We start from the raw sequence: 18,775 nt of genomic DNA on the forward strand, positions 1-18,775 counted from the left end.
AGTATGATTTTGTAAATTTAATAAATATGACAGTTTAAAATTAGGGCTTCTTGTTTTACAAAATTAATATCACTATTTAATCCTAGCATAATCCTGTTGTCTTAGTAAGCTTAGTTCTGTCTATTAAATGATGGTTAAGTATTTAAAATTGCTCATATAATTAAGGAATCACAATTCTAATCTTAATTGTGAATATATTCATTCCTTAATGATAAAAATGTAATATCTCTTAGATATTACTGAAACTGCTTTGAGTTATAGGTGCATTCCAATTCATGAAAATTATAATTTTTTTTTGATTTAACATATTTTATTTGAAAAAAAAACAAAAAAAAAACATTTAATGTTCTGGATATTAAAAATAGTAAGTGATATTAAAGAATATTATTACATACCGCAAAAGTTTATTAATGCAAACAAAATGGTCTACTTGATGAGATGATTTTTCATATTGAAGATGGCCAGTGCTCTGCAAATATACAACTTCTTGGTTTCTAGTTTTCAACCTGTACACTATCATTCCGGTTCCATTTTTACTCGAGAACACTAGAAGGGATGGAAAATTATATATATATAAAGAGTTTGTATTAAATTTTGAAATACTATTACTTTTACACAGTGCATCTATATAATTTAAGAAAAAAAACTTTCAAAAAGATGCAAAAGACATTAATAATTTTTTGTATAAATAAATTATTCTTCTACTTAATGAAAATGAACAGAAAATGCCTATATGGTTAAATGCAGTAGCTCAGCATAATTTCTCACATAATAACATCTATTCCAGCATATACCCTTTGAAGCACTGAAAAGTCAGCTAAAATTAAGGTTAGTTTATATACTGAGTATAAAATCTTAAACTTAAATTAAATTTATGTGCATGGGGTTATAAAGACATGAATTAATACATATACATTTTACACATAAATGCACATTGTTTCTCAAATGTACATTTTAAAATCAAAGAATCTATTATCTTCATTAGATAAAAACAATTCACTGAATTAATCAGGAATACTAATTAACTCAATCCTTGAGACTAAGGCGCATTTAGGGCTAGAGCCTCAAGCTGCGAACAAATTTAGACTATGTATATAAAGTGCTTAGCATCATAATACACAGCCATTTCTGAGTAAACAGAAAATTTTTAAGGTGGCATCGTTTTAGGTTATATCTCATATTGTGAATACCTTCACAACGAGTTGCCATGATATTGCACTACTTCGAATAAGTAACGCTTCACCTAAGGAGAAGACTAATTTGAAGTAGTGCAATATCATGGCAACTCATTGTGAAGGTATTCACAATATGAGATATAACCTAAAACGATGCCACCTTAAAAATTTTCTGTTTACTCAGAAATGGCTGTGTATTATGATGCTAAGCACTTTATATACATAGCCTAAATTTGTTCGCAGCTTGAGGCTCTAGCCCTAAATGCGCCTTAGTCTAAATACATCATACACCATCAGGCATCTCTCATATTGTGGAGTTATACTTCATAACTGTTTTTGCCATCATTGCATCACTTGGGTACCTACCCACTCACTGAAGAAGGGCCAAATAGTCCTGAAACGGTGCTGTCTGGGTGGTGGTACCTATCTGAGAATAAGTAACATTAGTCTTCTCCTTAGGTGAAGCGTTACTTATTCGAAGTAGTGCAATATAATGGCAACTCGTTGTGAAGGTATTCACAATATGAGATATAACCTAAAACGATGCCATCTTAAAAATTTTCTGTTTACTCAGAAATGGCTGTGTATTATGATGCTAAGCACTTTATATACATAGTCTCAATCCTTGAGTTACTGAAAAGTAACTCAAGAAGTAAATTTTGAGATTGCCAATTTCTTATAGTAAATGAGCTTCCATATTGAGGCAGTTAACAGAGAAACAAATTTTCAGTACAGTACAGTACTAAATAGGCAATAAAGAATGACTTGGTAACATAATCAATGGCTCCCTGTGTAGTGTCAATAACAGCAGTGCCACACTGTAGTCTTTGCCTGAAGGCAAAATTCTGCAAACATCCTTCCTCTGAATTTATATTGCCTCATGTGGTGGTTAGCACTGAGCTTACTCAATCCATACAAAGCCTTAACACTTTGACTACCTCAGTGCATATGTGCGTAAAATGACATAGTGGTGTGCCATAATGCATACGAGCAGTCATTCTTAAGCGGTCAGCCAATGAGTGGTATAAATGTAAAGGTGCTGAAATTAAAACCTATTCAATATTGGCAAACTGATCGAATGCTTTGCAGAAACCAACCCTTTAATTTTGTTTATAGACTCGGCATACAGTTTTATTTGTTTTTTGCTTGTGCTGATGTTAGTTTACGTATATAAATAAACTTTTATAAAATTTTAAAACTTGTTCAGATTGACAACTACACACAAAATCGAATGTTTGCTCTTAGCAATGAATTCCAAACTTTTAATTTTCAACCATGACATATGAATTTTTGGAATGCTGGTGATATCAGAATGTTGATATTTTTCCAGATTGTGATAGCACATTGAACAAGTTCTCCCACATTTAGGTGGCAGCATCTCAATCGGATCTCCTTGCAGGTGCGTAGTCTATAGCCACTGCAGTTTGCAGGACAGAAGCCTTTCCCGATTTTATGTTCTCAACTAAGAGAATAATCTAACCCTCCCCCTTCCTGTCCTGTCTGTGCACATTGTACTCCCCATATATTCAAATTTTGGATCCCTCATATCTGCATGGTTGGTTATTAGGTGTTTTATGGCACATCAGCATCTAAGGTAATAAAATATCATATCTAGTTAATATATTATAAACATTATAATATTTAAACATTAAATAATTCTATATAAATTAATCAGTTGTAAAAACCTGAATATATCTGACACATTGTCATCATTTGATAAAATCTGCCTGAGTGTATAAGGTTCAGGCAGATAGCTAAAACATAAACGGCATTCATTACTAAAAAAAAGTACCTTCTACTAAGATATGACAAATAGTTAAGTTTGCTTTATAATGTCTACACAAAGGACAATCATCAACCCTCAGCAAATATGAATGCATCAGGTGAGAATGTCCTATGCATAGTTGAGCAAGAATTACTTCCTTCCAGCGAACCCTGCGCTGACTAGAATGCCAATGCATTATTACAGGCTTAATTTCGTTTAGCTTGTTGGTAGGGCACCCATTCCAAGATTCTTGCTAATGTGTGCATAATTTTTTGTAGATTAGTGCTTGCAGTCTGTATAGGGGACTGACAAACTGATGCAACTTTGTGGCGTTGCTGATTTTGCTGCTGCATCAGCCAAGTCATTGCCTCTGATACCAACATGGCTAGGGATCCAGCAAAAGCAAATATCAAAGTTTAACAGAATAAACTAAGGATCCTGATTAGGTCTATAAGCTACTTATAGAAAATAATTTGATGTAACAATTGGTCAATAAAGGGCTAAATATGGCTATAAAAGTTCTCATTCAGCGGAGCTGCAACTTGTAACATGTGGATTTGATACCCTTACTGATACTTTTATGCAATTACAAAGCCGAGTAAAGAATAAATACACCAGATTAATCAGAAAATCAAAAAATAATGCTATACTACTAAATTTAAATCAAAAGTTTTAGAAAAACAATAATTTCAAATCAATAAATAAGAAAATCCACTTAGCGGCTTTGAACACTTCTGACACTGCAGACACTCATCATTCCATAATGTTGTGTAAATGCAACTTGAATTTAATAAGTAAAAGTTTCTATAACATGATTAAAATGATGAAAAGTTTATCAAGGCAGGCAGAATAATGCATAATATAATGCAAAAAATATGATTTAAAGCACTATTTGTTACTATTATGTTTCATTGTAATATTACTTATTTATTGAAGAAATATGTAATTTGTTTGTTTTTCAATTAATTGTTGTTTATATATTCTTCTGTAAACATATTAATTTGAATTTTAGAATATCACAAAATAAAATACTGTCCAATTTTTTTTTTTTTTTTTGGAAAATGTCCTGTTTTTTTCCATTCTAAACTTGTTTCGTCCTGGATATCACCAAAAGCATCTGGTCACTCTACGTCAAACAAAACATTTCTGGTGCTGATTACACTCCTTCAAAACTATGTAAAAAAACACCTGTACATAGGTGGCAATGGCCACAGCGTATTGATGTGAGATTGTTGTAACCTCTGATGGGCAGGCAAATTTGCTTCTAACTGAAAGATGCACCTGGGGATCAGGTATGCAATTTTATAATCTTTAAATTCAGCATGCTATTCTGCATAATGCAATGCATTCAAAAAGTGAATAAATTAAAAAAAAAATTGATTTATTCACTTTTTTTTTTTTTTGCCACCCCTTATTATCTATCTGTTGTGAACACAAACGTGAATATATATAATTTTTTATACTGATAGTGTATATTTTAAAGACAAAACCTCCTTTTATCTTTACTGTCATCTGAAAGAAACTGAAAATTCAAATATCCCACATGCTGCAATTAGTGAGGCATTAACTGAGAGATGTAAATAACATCTGAAGCAAGCCAGTGCTTCGTAATTGAATGGAAAAGGGAAAGGTGCAGCTGATTTTAAATTCTTGTTTTTCAACACAAGATAATTAATATGCATAAATAGACTTAAGGAAATGACGCTAAGTTTTTATGACCAAATTCTTCAATAACAAACAATTAATGATGCAGATAAATTGGAACCACTATATTTTAGGAATTCATAAACTGACACTGATGTTACACAGATTTTCCTTAAATTAGAAAAAAAAAACAGCTCTGGCATACTTTATCCAGGGGAGTGCCTGTCAGAAGGTAAAAGATATACACAGAATGGATTTTGCTTCTGCAAATGTAATTATAATGGTCAAAGACAGCATTTAAATTATTTTTGATGGGATGAATTAATGCTATTACCAAATGCAAATGCTAAATGTTCAGCAATTAACTACAGAGGCTGCTAAGTATTTTATATTTTATACCAACTAAGAGATTCTGTTTAAGATGAATGTCAGATGGCTGAAAAAGACTGATTATTAACCAGAAAAATGCATGGAACATGGGATGATTATAAATTATCAGGGAACACATACATTTATAATAAGTATAAACTATAATGCAATCAAGTTACGCATTAGTTTCTAAGGCAGATTGTTAAGGAAAGTCTCTGGCTAAGAATGCAAAGAATGTAGTAAAGAGAAAAGATGAAACACATTGGTCCACTGGAAATGAACAGCATAAATATTGATGATCTTTTATAGGTTGCCGACAAAAGTGAATAAATATTTTTCCCCTATATTCACATATGAAGAATGCTATTAGTTATGGGGGGGGAGGAGAGGGTGCAAATACCAGATATACAGGGTGATTCAGAAAGAATAGGAAATATTTTCGGATATTACAAAGGTAGTATTGATTATTCGGAGTAAAAAAGTTCGCATAAACATGTCTCAATGGATATGGAGATACAGCTGTTTGAAACTCGAATATACAGCTCCCCAAATCAGATGTGACCAAGAAGCAGTTATAAACTGATGCTGTTTGGTATTGGAAGTGTTGTTAAGAATACCGCACATCTTCACACTTGCTGATATGGTGTTTGTCTATGGTTTTTGTGGTGGAAGTGCTACTGCTGCTTGTAGAGAATACTGTTGACAGTTTCCTAACTGGTTCAAGAGTGTTTACTAGTGTTTACATCAAACTGTGTCAGACTGGTACAGTCCTAGCGCTCATATTTCTTCTGAATGTGCAAATTAACAAAAAATGTGGATGAAATAGAACACATTCTTCGGTTGGTAGAATGTAGTCCTACTATTAGCACATGAAGAATTCCTATACATATCGGTGTTCCACAGACAAGAGTATGGCGAACATTACATGAGCACGGCTTGTATCCATTTCACATACAGCGGGTTCAACACTTTCAACCAGGAGACTATGCCCAGTGATTGGAATTTTGTTGATGGGTAAATGCTAATTGCCAATTAATTCCATTAATACTGTTCAGCAATGAAGCTACTTTCACCCATAATGATATCAACAACACCCATAACTCTCATAGGTGGTCAGACGAAAATCCACCTGCCACTGTAGAAACAAATTTTGAACATCACTTTTCTGTAAACATGTGGTGCAGTATCATCGACAATCAGTTGATTGCACCCATTGTGTTACAAAATTGTCTTACAGGGGCCCATTTACCTAGAATTTCTGCAATATGAACTTCCACTACTATTGGAGGATGTTCTCTTGGCTACAAGGATTGGTATGTACTTTCAGAATGATGGATCGGCCACCAAAGAACGGGACCACCAAATATCTAATTGGGTGCCAAATATCCATTAGATATTAGTTTGTGGGGATGGATGAAAAGTGCAGTATACAAAGGAATGGTGAATACAAGAGATGAATTGCTCGCTCGCATTTTGGATACTGCTGCCCTTATAAAGGAACGCCAAGACGACCTCAGATGAAAATACATCATATTACCACAAGAGTTGCAAAGTGCATTGAGGTTGGTGGCGGGATTTTTGAACATTTATTGCGAACTGTAAAAAAAATTGTCAATTATTTGTGTTTTGTATCATTAAAAAAGGAAATAAATACAAACAATAAGTCATTTATCATTCTTTAATACCTCTCATAATAGATTTGTACATTCCAGTTTCAAAAAGCTGTATCTCCGTATCCATTAAGAATTGGACACATGTTTATATGAACTTTTTTACTCAGAATAATCGATACTATAACCTCCCAAAATATTTACTATTCCTCCTGAATCACCCTGTATAGCTAATTCAGAGCTAAATGATTTTATGAAAATTGGAAGTGAAATTACCTGATGGAGCTTATCTGATTACACTGGTCAACATGTAAAATGTTACGAAAATGAAAATACCCATCCTTGACTAGTTTTATGCTGCTAATCAACACGAAAATCACATTAAAATTTGTCAATTGGCTCTTGTTTTTGAATTACAGTTGGGGACTGTAAGTTACAGTTGGGGACTTAGCGAGTTACTCTACATTATCAGCTATGACTCTCAGCAAAGCATATGGCAACACTGCAGTTTCCATACCACCATGCTCTTATCACGTGATCAGGAACTGTTGTCTCGCTCTGCATCAAGTGATAAGCTGTTGTTGCCTGAAATGCGTCTTCAACTCAATTGCAGTAATCTTCGAATACGGTTAGGTACTGGGTGATTTGTTCTCAGTTAACAGTTATTCTCTGAGAGAGTCCTATTTTTTACTCGGTATTTGTGTCAAGTAAGATTAATATGCTCCGTAATTGTGTGAATACTCCAGATGACTTCTGTTACGCATGTGGAGAAGTCACATTAGCTTCAAGAAAGAGTCCCTTAACTCGAGCCATAAAAAAAAAGGCCTACATCTTGTACTTTGGGTGTAAAGTATGTAACCGGGACAAGAACTGGGCTCCACACATATGCTGAACCACCTGTTCATCAAAACTCAATGCGTTAGTGAATCAGAAGGGATGTTTTATGCCTTTTACAGTGCCCGTGATATGGAGGGATCGAACAAATCATGTCACAGACTGTTACTTCTGTATGGTGCCTCCTATTAGAAAAGGGATGGCAATGAAGAAAAAGTGAACAGTGATGTACCCATATATACATCTGCAATTTGACCCGTGCCTCACAGTGAAGTACTACCTATTTCTGAACCACCTGCCCATTTTTCTGTACACTCTGATGAAGATGAAGACACTGATGAATATCAACTTGATATACATGAAGAAGTACAGCAGCCGTCTACATCAGAGTATCCATCATTTTGTCCAAACCTTTATTATTAGCAATATGGTGTAAGGAAGCCTGAAGCTTATGCTGCACCAGCCAAAAAAAAAAAAAAAAATTCTGAATTACCCGCAATTGATGCTCTGACCACAATTCTGAAACTTGCAAAAGATTCTGAGGCCAGTTATGTCTTTGCAATTTTTATAGATTTTAAGGGTGCCTTTGATACCGTTTGGTGGCCAGCCATCCTACAGAGGGTCAGGGTCACTGATTGCTCTCAGAATCTGTTCAACTGCCTCAAGAGCTACTTCTCTAACTGATGTCTCGCCATCAAAACACAGTTCCATTCCATCACCAGGCAACTTACCAGAGGCTGTCCCCAAGGCTCCATCCTTGGTCCAGGAGTGTGGAATATGATCCTGGATGACTGGCTCCTGAGGATATATCCCAACATTACACAAACCTCTTATGCTGACGACCTTGTCATCGTCGTTGAAGGGCCCACGAGAGCTACAATAGATACTAGGGCCAGTGCAGTACTGTATGCCCTTTCCGAGTGGGCTGAGAACAACAAACTTTCAGTCAACTGAAAAGAGCAAAACCCTTCTACTGAAAGGAAAGTTGGATGTGAGGAGGCCTCTAACCATCCGTTATAAAGGGCAATCACTCAAAACCCAACACGCTGTCAAATATCTAGATATTACACTGGATGACCGCGAAACTGTTATTCCCCACCTATGTTCCATCAAAGAGAAAATTAAAGCCTATATTACCATGCTAGCACGCTTCACCCGCAAAGACTGGGGTCTCAAAGGCTGGGTTTTACATCTTCTTTACACAGCTGTATTTATTCCCATTGTCACATATGGCGCCGCAGTGTTGTATAACAGGATGATGGTAGTAAGAATGCAACGTCTGATCCTTCAGGTCCAGCGGCTTATGATGCTGCAAGTGACTTGTGCGTGTCAGACCACATCAACCGCTGCACTACAAGTTCTTAATGGATGCCTACCTCTAGATCTACATGTCATATACTTCGGCCTCTCTCATGCCATCAAGAAGAATAAAGAGGTTGAAATACTCACCATTAAAATGCATATAGACACTAACATCAAACATGAGATGACCTGTGTGTGGACTGAACTGGTTTCTCTATGGCAGACACGATGGAATAGCTCATCAACAGTTCATTACTACTCTTTATTCTGGATGTTACCTTCCTCAACAAACGACGTTGCAACTGGTTCTATCCTAAAGTCTACATGTCCTTTCTTTTGACTGGCCATGGATCATTTAAAAGGTGTCTTCTCGACTTTGGTCTGGCTGATGATGCTGTTTGCATCTGTGGAGAGCCAGAGGACTGGAACCACGTGATGCATTCCTGTCCGATCTATCTTGACCTCTGCAACCAGCTTCTACTGGCCCTTAATGCACCACAATCCATCCAGAGGATAGGATATTGGAATCAGAAGAAGCCTACAAAGCATTCTTGACCTATGCCACCATGGTCTTCAACAGATGCTGCTTTCACTCACAACCACCAACTGGCACACCTATGACAACTGCAGCTCATTCTGTCGACTAGCTTCCCCACTGTCAGTCACACCAGAAATTAAATAACTTGTCGGCCATAAGGATATACCAATCCCAGTAATGATTCTGTGCCCCACAGGATGCACCATTGCAATCACATCACCAAGTTCTATTATGTGGTCACTCGAGAGCCGCCTCTAATTTTTCCCTGTCCATCCACAGTAACTTCATCTTCTCCAGCAATGCTCGCTCCAACGTGTTCTCTGCTGCTCCTAGAAGACTTCACTGGGTGATTCTCAATTTCTTTTGAAAAAGCTTCCACCAGAGATTCTTGCCGATGCCGACACTTCTCTCTGCAGGGGATTCCTGCCTTCACCTCCTCCTTGAAGTTCCTTTGCTGACGCTGCCTCTCCACTGGTGTGGGATTAGATGCTTTTGGGCTCTTTTGCTGGCCTGGGATACTCCCCAGGCAGGATTTTAACCACCCTCAATGAGTCATCATTGAAGGGGTTCTGCCAATGATGGTCAACTGACAGGCGTGGGATCCCCTGGCCTTTTGGCCTTCCGCTCTGCCTACCCTTACTTCCTTCCCCTTTTCTTATCTTTCCTATTCAACTCGCTCCATTCCTCTAACTTGGCCTCTCTCCTCTCTTGCTTTGCAAGTGGAGAGAGAGCCCGTCAGGCATTCCTTATACCTTCCTGGCCCAGCTCCTTGTGCCAGTGGAAGAATGCTGAAAGGCTCCTTCCATGGTGATTGAGCCTCCCAGTAACTAAGAGGCCAGTCAAACAACACACTACTCACACATAACCCACATTGACTGGCCTTGCAATGTTGTGCATACATCACAGAGTACTCAAAGCAGATATGTGGGGAACCACATGAACCGATTGACAAAAACATTATGTCCACTGCTCTGCAAAAATTCAGAATATGTGTTTTAATTAAGGCAGTTATCCAAATTATGTACCCAAGGAGTAATATTCATCAGTGGATCACAGTGGTGAGATGGGTTTCTCTTTTTATTGGGTGTTTTAGTACATTTCAACTCTGTTTTTGATTCAAGGTTGGTAACAATGTGTCAGCTCACCATGGCGGCATTGTTCTAACGTTGGAGAGGGTGGCAAAACACATATTTCTCTGTCACTGCGGTTTAAGTGCGGTGACAGAGAAATATGTGTTTTGCTTTGAATGGGGAGGGTGACCCCTGTGTGTTTCTAAATAGGGCACTGTTCGTGTCCCAACAGTTCTGTGACTTTTGATTTTAATTTTGCTATTCTGGACATAATTATACACAGAACAACTAAAATGTCCACATTTCCCACTTGAATGAGCAACGGCATTCATTGCTCTAGGACACTACGTTGTGGGTAATCTCTCCCCACCCTCAACGCTTTCCTGGAAGTGCTCGCTCAGTCCAAAGTTCAGGCACTCTCCAAGTTAATCCCTGCCTGGAGCTTGACTTGTGGCAAAATAGGACATGACTCACCTTCAGTCTGAAAAATAAAAAGTAAAATCCTCCTGTCAGCAAAGTTATAGAGAGGCTCAACTTATTCTGGTGACCATGTTAAAGAAATTAAGATTACATACAGACCAAAGCAAATGGATTTGATAAATCGTTCCAACCTCGTTAATCTGAAGACAATGGAAATCGATGACAAAGCAGGAAAATAGTAGTAGTAGTAGTAGTAGCAGTGGCATTTGATGCAAGAAAGCAAGTGTATGAGCTTATGCAGCATCAGCCAAAAAAAAAAAAAAATCACACCATTTCCTCCAAATGCCTGTCCAGTTCCTCCTTAAATTTATTCAACCTATCAACTTCCACAACGACAGATGGAAGTTTGTTCCAGCAATTAACCACCCGCTGGCTAAAGGCAAATTTCCGCACATCTAATCTACATTTGTCTTTTCTTAATTTGAATTTATGTCCCCTTAGGTTCGTAATCTGAACAAGTGGAAGGATCCCATTAGAATTCAGCGTGCTCAACCCATTCAAGGCCTTATACACCTCAATCAGATCACCGCGCAGGTGCCTAGTCTCCAGCCACTGCAATTTGCAGAACTTAAGCCTCTCTTGGTAAGAGGATCCCTTCATTCCCCTCACCAATCTTGTTGCCCTTCTCTGTACACGCTCAAGTAAATCTACATCCTTCCTAAAATGAGGCCTCCAGACCTGTATGCAGTACTCAAGGCGTGGCCTGACCATTGCCTTATACAGAGGGATAATCACCTCCTTTTCCCTGCTAGCAAAATTCCTATATATCATTGACAAAACCCCATGACCTGCCCTGGCAGCCTGTCTGCATTGCTCAGAAAACTGCATATCTGACTGCACAATTACTCCCAGGTCTTTTTCATTTTCTACCACCTTAAGTGTAGTACCACACAGTTGGTATGTTTCTCTGGGGTGCATTGCAGCCAAAGATGGCAAACAATGAAAACCCTGAGATTATAGAAAGTGAAGACATTGACTTTGTGCAATCTGGCTCCACTACAACCAAAAGAAAACACAAAAAATATGTGGCACCAAAAACGGAAAGAGAGAGAGACTTGCTCCAAAAGCGAGAATAAGGATCTTGCTGAACAAACTGTGACACAGGCGACAACATTGGGGAGAAACCCCCGGACAAATTGCGGGGCACCAGGGGTTTCCCCCATCTCACAGGGCACCCTGTGAGACCTGGCGGTAATGTAATATTGTCTCCATCTCGATGAAGATGGAGACAATATTAGTCCAGAAAATTTGAAAAGGAGATTGCCCAAGCCAAGCTAGAGGTCCTCCAAATGCCACAGCACTTTCCTACATACTTGCAAGCACCGAGGAACAACATAAATACCACAAGTGTGAATACCAGTACAGGATGTCCCAAAACAGTGCAGAAGAAAACCCTGCTAAGCAGACCCCCACCTGGCGGTTTTGAAACCAGCAGCACCGGAAACACATGTCTAGTGAAGCAGTTAAACAGACCATCATGGACAATCTGAAGGACGACTTTAAACACACAAAAATAAGATCCATCAGGAAAACAAGAAATGTTGGCATGATCATTCAAACTGAAACAGAACAAGACATACAGGGGATACTGTTGTTATTGTATATGGGTTTTTTTTTTTGGCACAAGGGCCTTGGGCCATATTGTGCCTGTTCATCATTTGCTTCATTATGATCACAATCTATTATACAGATTTATGTGTTTCAAATAATTAAACAGTTTCTGGAAATTTGCTTCATTGCCAACAATATGTAACAAGGTGAACGGTTCCTGTAAGTTGGATAGGGAGCTAAAACTTGATTTTCCGATTTTGGCATTTTGGGGACATTCGGTGAGAATGTATTTTATTGTTAGCTGCAAACGACTATAAAGAAAAGCTGAGGAGGGTTCTCTCCCATTTAGAGACCACCTTCTCTATCACTCCCTTTCTTCTTCTTCTACCCTCCAGCCTTCCTCCTCCTCACCCAAATCTGTCTACCTTCACAGCACACAGCCCCACATGCCAACTACACCAATACTGCTTGCCTGACCCTTTTCAGCCAAAAATAAAACTCATTCAGCATACAATACCTTCTCACTCTTAAAGCAAATATCTATGACCAAACAAAAGCATCAACAGCTATTAAAGCGAATTTTTTTTTTTTTTAGGTTCTAGCCACTGAAATCTCAGGAAAGTAGGTGGCAGGACCTGCCAGAGTACTGATCCTTACTGGTAACACCTGGCATTTCTCATACCGTGGTGCAGTATGGAAAATGTCAGGGGCCTGAGGGCCAGTAAGCCAGATGAACAATGGGCACAATAGACTACACCATACACAATCCACACACTTTTAAGTCTCTGGCTTGACAGGGTACTGTCACTCGATACAGAGAACACCACAAAGATGGGAGAAATCCCAGGAGCCACTAGACCCTCAACATACCAAATACCCACCAGAGGAAGTGCTATACCACTGGGTGCCTATACAGAGAAGATTAAGGCAGGCATTTTCATTGATCCACAATTAAGGCAACTCTTTAAAGACGAACAATTCGAATGTGTCACTAGTAATAGCGAGAAATCAGTGCGGAAAGCCTTTCAAAATGTTTTGACTGGTTTTCTAAGAAATATTAAAGCTGGCAACTACAGGCAGCTTGTGAAGGATCTCATTACTTCTTACAAAAAACAGGGGTGAAACATGTTATTGAAGATGCATTTCTTGCACTCACACCTGGATTTCTTCTTGCCAAACTGTGGTGCCGTCAGCTTGGTAAGCATTTCCATCAAGACACTGCAGTGATGGAACAAAGATACAAAAGCAAATGGATGGTGAAAAGGGATGCTCCGGAAGCTGAATACAAATGAAAGGCGAAAAGGTTCTGCGTTTGATACAGGTATGTTCGTAGCTACATCTTACTGCCATATAAATAAAAAACTACTTTTTTCAAAAACAAGAGCCAATCTGCCATTTTAAGCACTATTTCCGTGTTTAGCACCTCAAAATCTATAAAATAAATTTACTTTCATGCCCGTAACAAGATATGACCCAAAATTTGTTGTTCAGTGTTATATTAAGAAAGGCAGCAAAAGAAGTAAACAAACCTTCAGCCATAATTATAAAGAGCATCCTTAGATTCTGGGGTTGTTCCTATAGACTTGAGATTTGAAAATTTCTTTCTTTTAGGATAAAGTGCAAAATGCTAAAAAATAAAATAGTTATGAAAAATAAAACTAGCAACATAAGTAGAAAATTATTGTACACAAAATAAGATAAAATAAGGCAAGTAATAAAACCATATAAAAAGGTTATTACTTCACATTATTTTATCTATATTTCTTTTATTTGCACACACTGTTTTATTTTATTCTCTACATTTTCTGTACTTATAATATATTAAATCTATCTACTTGATGCTTTAAAGAACTTTCTCATCGATTTTACTTATGTCATTTAAGGCTTCTTTTTTTATGCACTGTTTTCTAGGCAGAGGAAGTAGCTATTCTCCCTCAAATTGGCCTGTGAATGCATACTCTTGTAGTGACATAATACATGATCATGTGACATCTAGTACTATATGAACAAGCATATTATGGTCAATGAGGCAGTGCTAGATGGGTTGGAAAACTGCTAGCTATTTGGGGGGTTTGGTTTGTTTGGATTTTATTGGCGCATCAGCAACTATGGCTATAATGCACCAAAACCACATCCCATACTAGATAACAGTAAAAATTGTAGTGACGTAATTACTTAGCATTAGCATTAGTAGAGGCATATGATGCAAGAAAGCAAGCTTATTCAGCATCAGCCAAAAAAAAAAAACAACCACTACTCCCATTTCACCCCTCAATTCGTTCAAAATACCTGTCCAGCTGAGCCTTAAATTTGTTTAGGCTATCAACTTCAACAACAAGCGATGGAAGTCTATTCCACAAACCAACTGCCCGCTGGCTAAAGGCGAATTTCCGCACATCTATCCGACATCCGTCCTTCCTCAATTTGAATTTATGCCCTCTCAGGTGATTATTCTGAGCAAGAGGAAGAATCCCATTGGCATTGAGCATGCTCAAGCCATTCAAAGCCTTGTATACCTCTATCAGATCACCTCGGCGATGCCTAGTCTCCAGGCTCTGTAATTTGCAAAACTTAAGCCTTTCTTCGTAAGAGCAACCCTTTATTCCATTCATTAATCTTGTTGCCCTTCTCTGTACTCGTTCCAGCAGCTCTACATCCTTCTTGAAATGAGGCCTCCAGACCTGTATACAGTACTCAAGGTGTGGCCTGACCAATGACTTATACAAGGGAATAATCACATCCCTGTCCCTGCTAGAAAAATTCCTGTATATCATTGACAAGACACCATGAGCTACTCTTGCAGCTCGTCTGCACTGCTCAGAGAACTTCATATCTGCCTGCACAATTACCCCCAGGTCCTTTTCATTCTCTACCACTGTCAGCGTAGTACCACAGAGTTGATACGTTGATCTGGGGTTACTGTTTCCCATATGTAGTATTTTACATTTGTCAATGTTAAACTTCATTTGCCACCTCTCAGCCCATCTGCTCAACCTTTCCAGATCCTGTTGCAGCAGCATAGTATCAGTAGTGTCCTTAACAACCCTGCCAACCTTTGTATCGTCTGCAAACTTGGACATTAAGCCTGATACACCATCATCAATATCATTTATAAATACAGAAAACAACAATGGACCCAACACTGAACCCTGAGGAACTCCACTAATAACATTAGTCCACGTTGAGCAGTGTCCATTGATTACCACTCTCTGTCTTCTGCCACTCAACCATCCCTTTATCCATAGCAGCAATTTGCCTCGAATGCCACACTTCTCCAATTTGTGCAGCAGTCTTCCATGCGCAACAGTATCAAAAGCCTTTCTAAGATCCAAATATATAATATCAAAGTTATTCCCTGCATCCAGTTCTTTTGTGACTACATCATAGTATCCAATCAAATTGGTCAGACAAGACCTGCCCTTAACAAACCCATGCTGTGTCTGAGCTATAACTGAATTCTTGTTCAGATGATCCTGCAGTGCTTCTTTAACCAGTGCCTCCATTAATTTTCCTGGAACCGAAGTTAAACTAACAGGTCTATAATTACTTGTGTCAGCCTTTGATCCTCCTTTGTGAATTGGGGTTACATTTGCACATCTCCAGTCCATGGGTACCTCCCCTGAGTCCAATGAAGCTCTCATAATTATGGCTAGGGGTTTGCTTACTTCCTTTGCTGCCTCCTTTAATATAACTGGATAGATCCCATCCACCCCAGGTGCCTTTTTTATGTTTATCCTCAACAATTTCTCCTCCACTTTCCTCTCAGTTATTAGAAAATCATCTAGCTCACTGCCAATGTTTACTTCACCTACGACATTCCCCTTCCTGAATAACTCCTCATGTGTGAACGTAGATGCAAAATACTCGTTTAGATTGTTAGCCACCTGAGCTGGATCCTCAACTGTTGAACCATCAACATCCAGTGGACCACTCTGATTCATCCCTTTCCTTCTTGAGTTTAAATAGGTAAAGAACTCTTTTCTGTTTTTCTTTGCATCCTTTGCCAAGGATTTCTCATAATCTGCCTTTGCCTGCCTAATCTTCTTTGTGACTTCGTTACAGACCAACTTATATCTATCATAGGCTTCCACGTCACCCATTAATTTGTATGTATCCCATGCATTTTTCTTCTCTGCCATATGTCTCATTAGTTCCATTAGTTCATCTGACAACCATTTAGGCCTGAACCTTGAACAATATTTCTTGGTTGGTATGTAAAGCCTGGTAGCTTCCAAGATTAGTTCCTTGAATGCTTCCCATTTTGAATTTGCTGTTGGTAACATCATCAGTTGGTCCCACTGTATAGAATTTAAATACTGTCTCAGACCATCATAGTCGCCTTTACGAAAGCAAAAACCCTTCCCTTTACCTCTGATGGTAGTTACCTCCTTGAATGCTTCCCATTTTGAATTTGCTGTTGGTAACATCATCAGTTGGTCCCACTGTATAGAATTTAAATACTGTCTCAGACCATCATAGTCGCCTTTACGAAAGCAAAAACCCTTCCTTTTACCTCCGATGGTAGTTACCTCCTTGAGTAAATCCCACTTCAGCACACTGTGATCACTGCCACCCAGTGGTTCATTTATCTGCAGATCTACTTAGGTCGCTATGTCAATATGTACGAGGTAAACTAATATAAAAATATATTTAAATACAAGCAAGAAGATTTATTGATTTTAAAAACCTAAAAACAGCTGACACATTTTCATTGTCAGATAAAATCTGATTGAGTGTATAAGGCTCAGTCAGATGGCTAAAAATGTTAAAATACATAAGCAAGAATGCATGCTTAAGATGACTATGTCCTATGTGGAGGCGAGCTAGAACAACTTTCTCTCTACGGTTCCTGTGCAGAGTCGACTGCCAATGTTGGATAATAGGCTTTATCTGATATGACTTGCTCATGCCAAGATTGTTGCCATTGGGAGAGTAATGCAGAGTGTATTAGTTGCCTATAGTCTGTATAAGGGACAAACAGGCTGCCGTTGTTGTGGGGCTGTGGTGTCAGTGTCAGCCAATTCATTACCCTTGATCCCAATGTGGCTTGGGATCCAGCAGAAATGGATGTCAAAGGAATGCTCAAAAAGAGAATGTAACCGCTGCAGGATACGGGTCAAGAATGAGTAAGGACTGTATCTAATCCCTGATAAAGCCTGTAGTATACTTAATGAGTCAGTATACACCATGCACCTTTGGTAATTGTGAGTTTCAATATGGCCCAAGGCTAACTCCATAGCATACAACTCAGCTGTATATATACTGCATTCTTGGGAATCTTTCCAGATATAGTACTATCTGGAAAAATGGCAGCAGATCCGACAGATAACTCTAACTTCAAGCCATCAGTGAAAACAGGCAAGAAATCAGAGTATTCGGCTCTGTGAGCTGTATAGAGTTGGTGGTAAACAGAAGATGGCGTGGTGGCCTTGCTCCAATTTTTGATACAGAAATCGCATGATGGAATGCGAGAATGCCAGGGTGGAAGTCGTTGTTTTGGTGATTCAGCAACATTTTTTACCATGATGTTCAACTCTCTGAGCAGCTCTTGGACCCAGATACCAAAGGGACAGTTGGCAGTGTGATGGGTGTTGTAGAGTTTCCCATAGTGGCTCAAAAATGCATGTCCACATAGGGTTGTCTGGTAGGGATTTCAGCTTAAAAGTATATTTTAGAGACAACTGCTTTCGTCGCAGCTACAGAGGCGTTTCACCTGCTTCGACGTATAAACTCTGGACAGGAGATGTTCTGAAAGCTCCAGTAGTAACGTGGATGGCTTGATGATGAATTGGATCTAGCCATCATAGTACGCTGTTTCTTGTTGACTGATGCGTACATTTGGGACCCGTAGTGTAATTTAAAACGGACAGCTATTTGGGGGTTGAGGGGGGGATACACAGACTAATAGATTAACATTAAGCAGCTGAAACTTGGCTTCTCATTCCATAAGCATTAAAACTGACCATAATATAGTTTAAAAATATAATATAATGACACCTATTAACTTCTAGTTGACTTGGAGGAAAAGAAAAAGTATTTTTAAGTGGTTCTAGTTTTATCTTAGGTAGTCATAATAGTGAATGAAATGTGAATAATACTAATTAAACCAATTATAACTCTGAATTCTATACTGAATCCTGAAAAGGTTTCAACATGGAATCCAGAAACTGCCAATTATTAAGCAGTTTCAATCATGTGGGAGTGCAACTTAATGCTAAATGTTTTACATAATAAAACTGGCTTGTAACAAGCCACGTGACTTAATTATTGATAGTGCTATTGACATTTAATTAATTCATTACAAACAACCATGTTGCATCTTTTTTCAAAACATTATTCACCTTTAGTTCAATGAATTGCTATATATTAAATATTAAACTACCTTCAATGAAATACACCTTCCCTCTCTAGGGACTGCTGTTTATTTCAAAGTAGCT

General features: G+C 38.3%; 1 protein-coding gene across 2 annotated transcripts in view; it reads right to left on the reverse strand.

Annotated features, from left to right (window-relative positions):
* Nucleotides 1–18,775, reverse strand: part of LOC150080704 (circadian locomoter output cycles protein kaput-like) — a 320,717-nt gene that overhangs the window by 20,698 nt on the left and 281,244 nt on the right. For both annotated transcript variants that reach the window (XM_090381907.1, XM_090381906.1), the window contains one exon: nt 396–546. In XM_090381907.1, coding sequence (XP_090238033.1) covers nt 396–546 — 151 coding nt within the window. The remainder of the gene's footprint in view (nt 1–395; nt 547–18,775) is intronic.

Source organism: Mastigoproctus giganteus, chromosome 9, assembly GCF_048544385.1.
Source record: "Mastigoproctus giganteus isolate SK-2022 chromosome 9, ASM4854438v1, whole genome shotgun sequence".
In the NCBI taxonomy this organism is placed as follows: Eukaryota; Metazoa; Arthropoda; class Arachnida; order Uropygi; family Thelyphonidae; genus Mastigoproctus; species Mastigoproctus giganteus.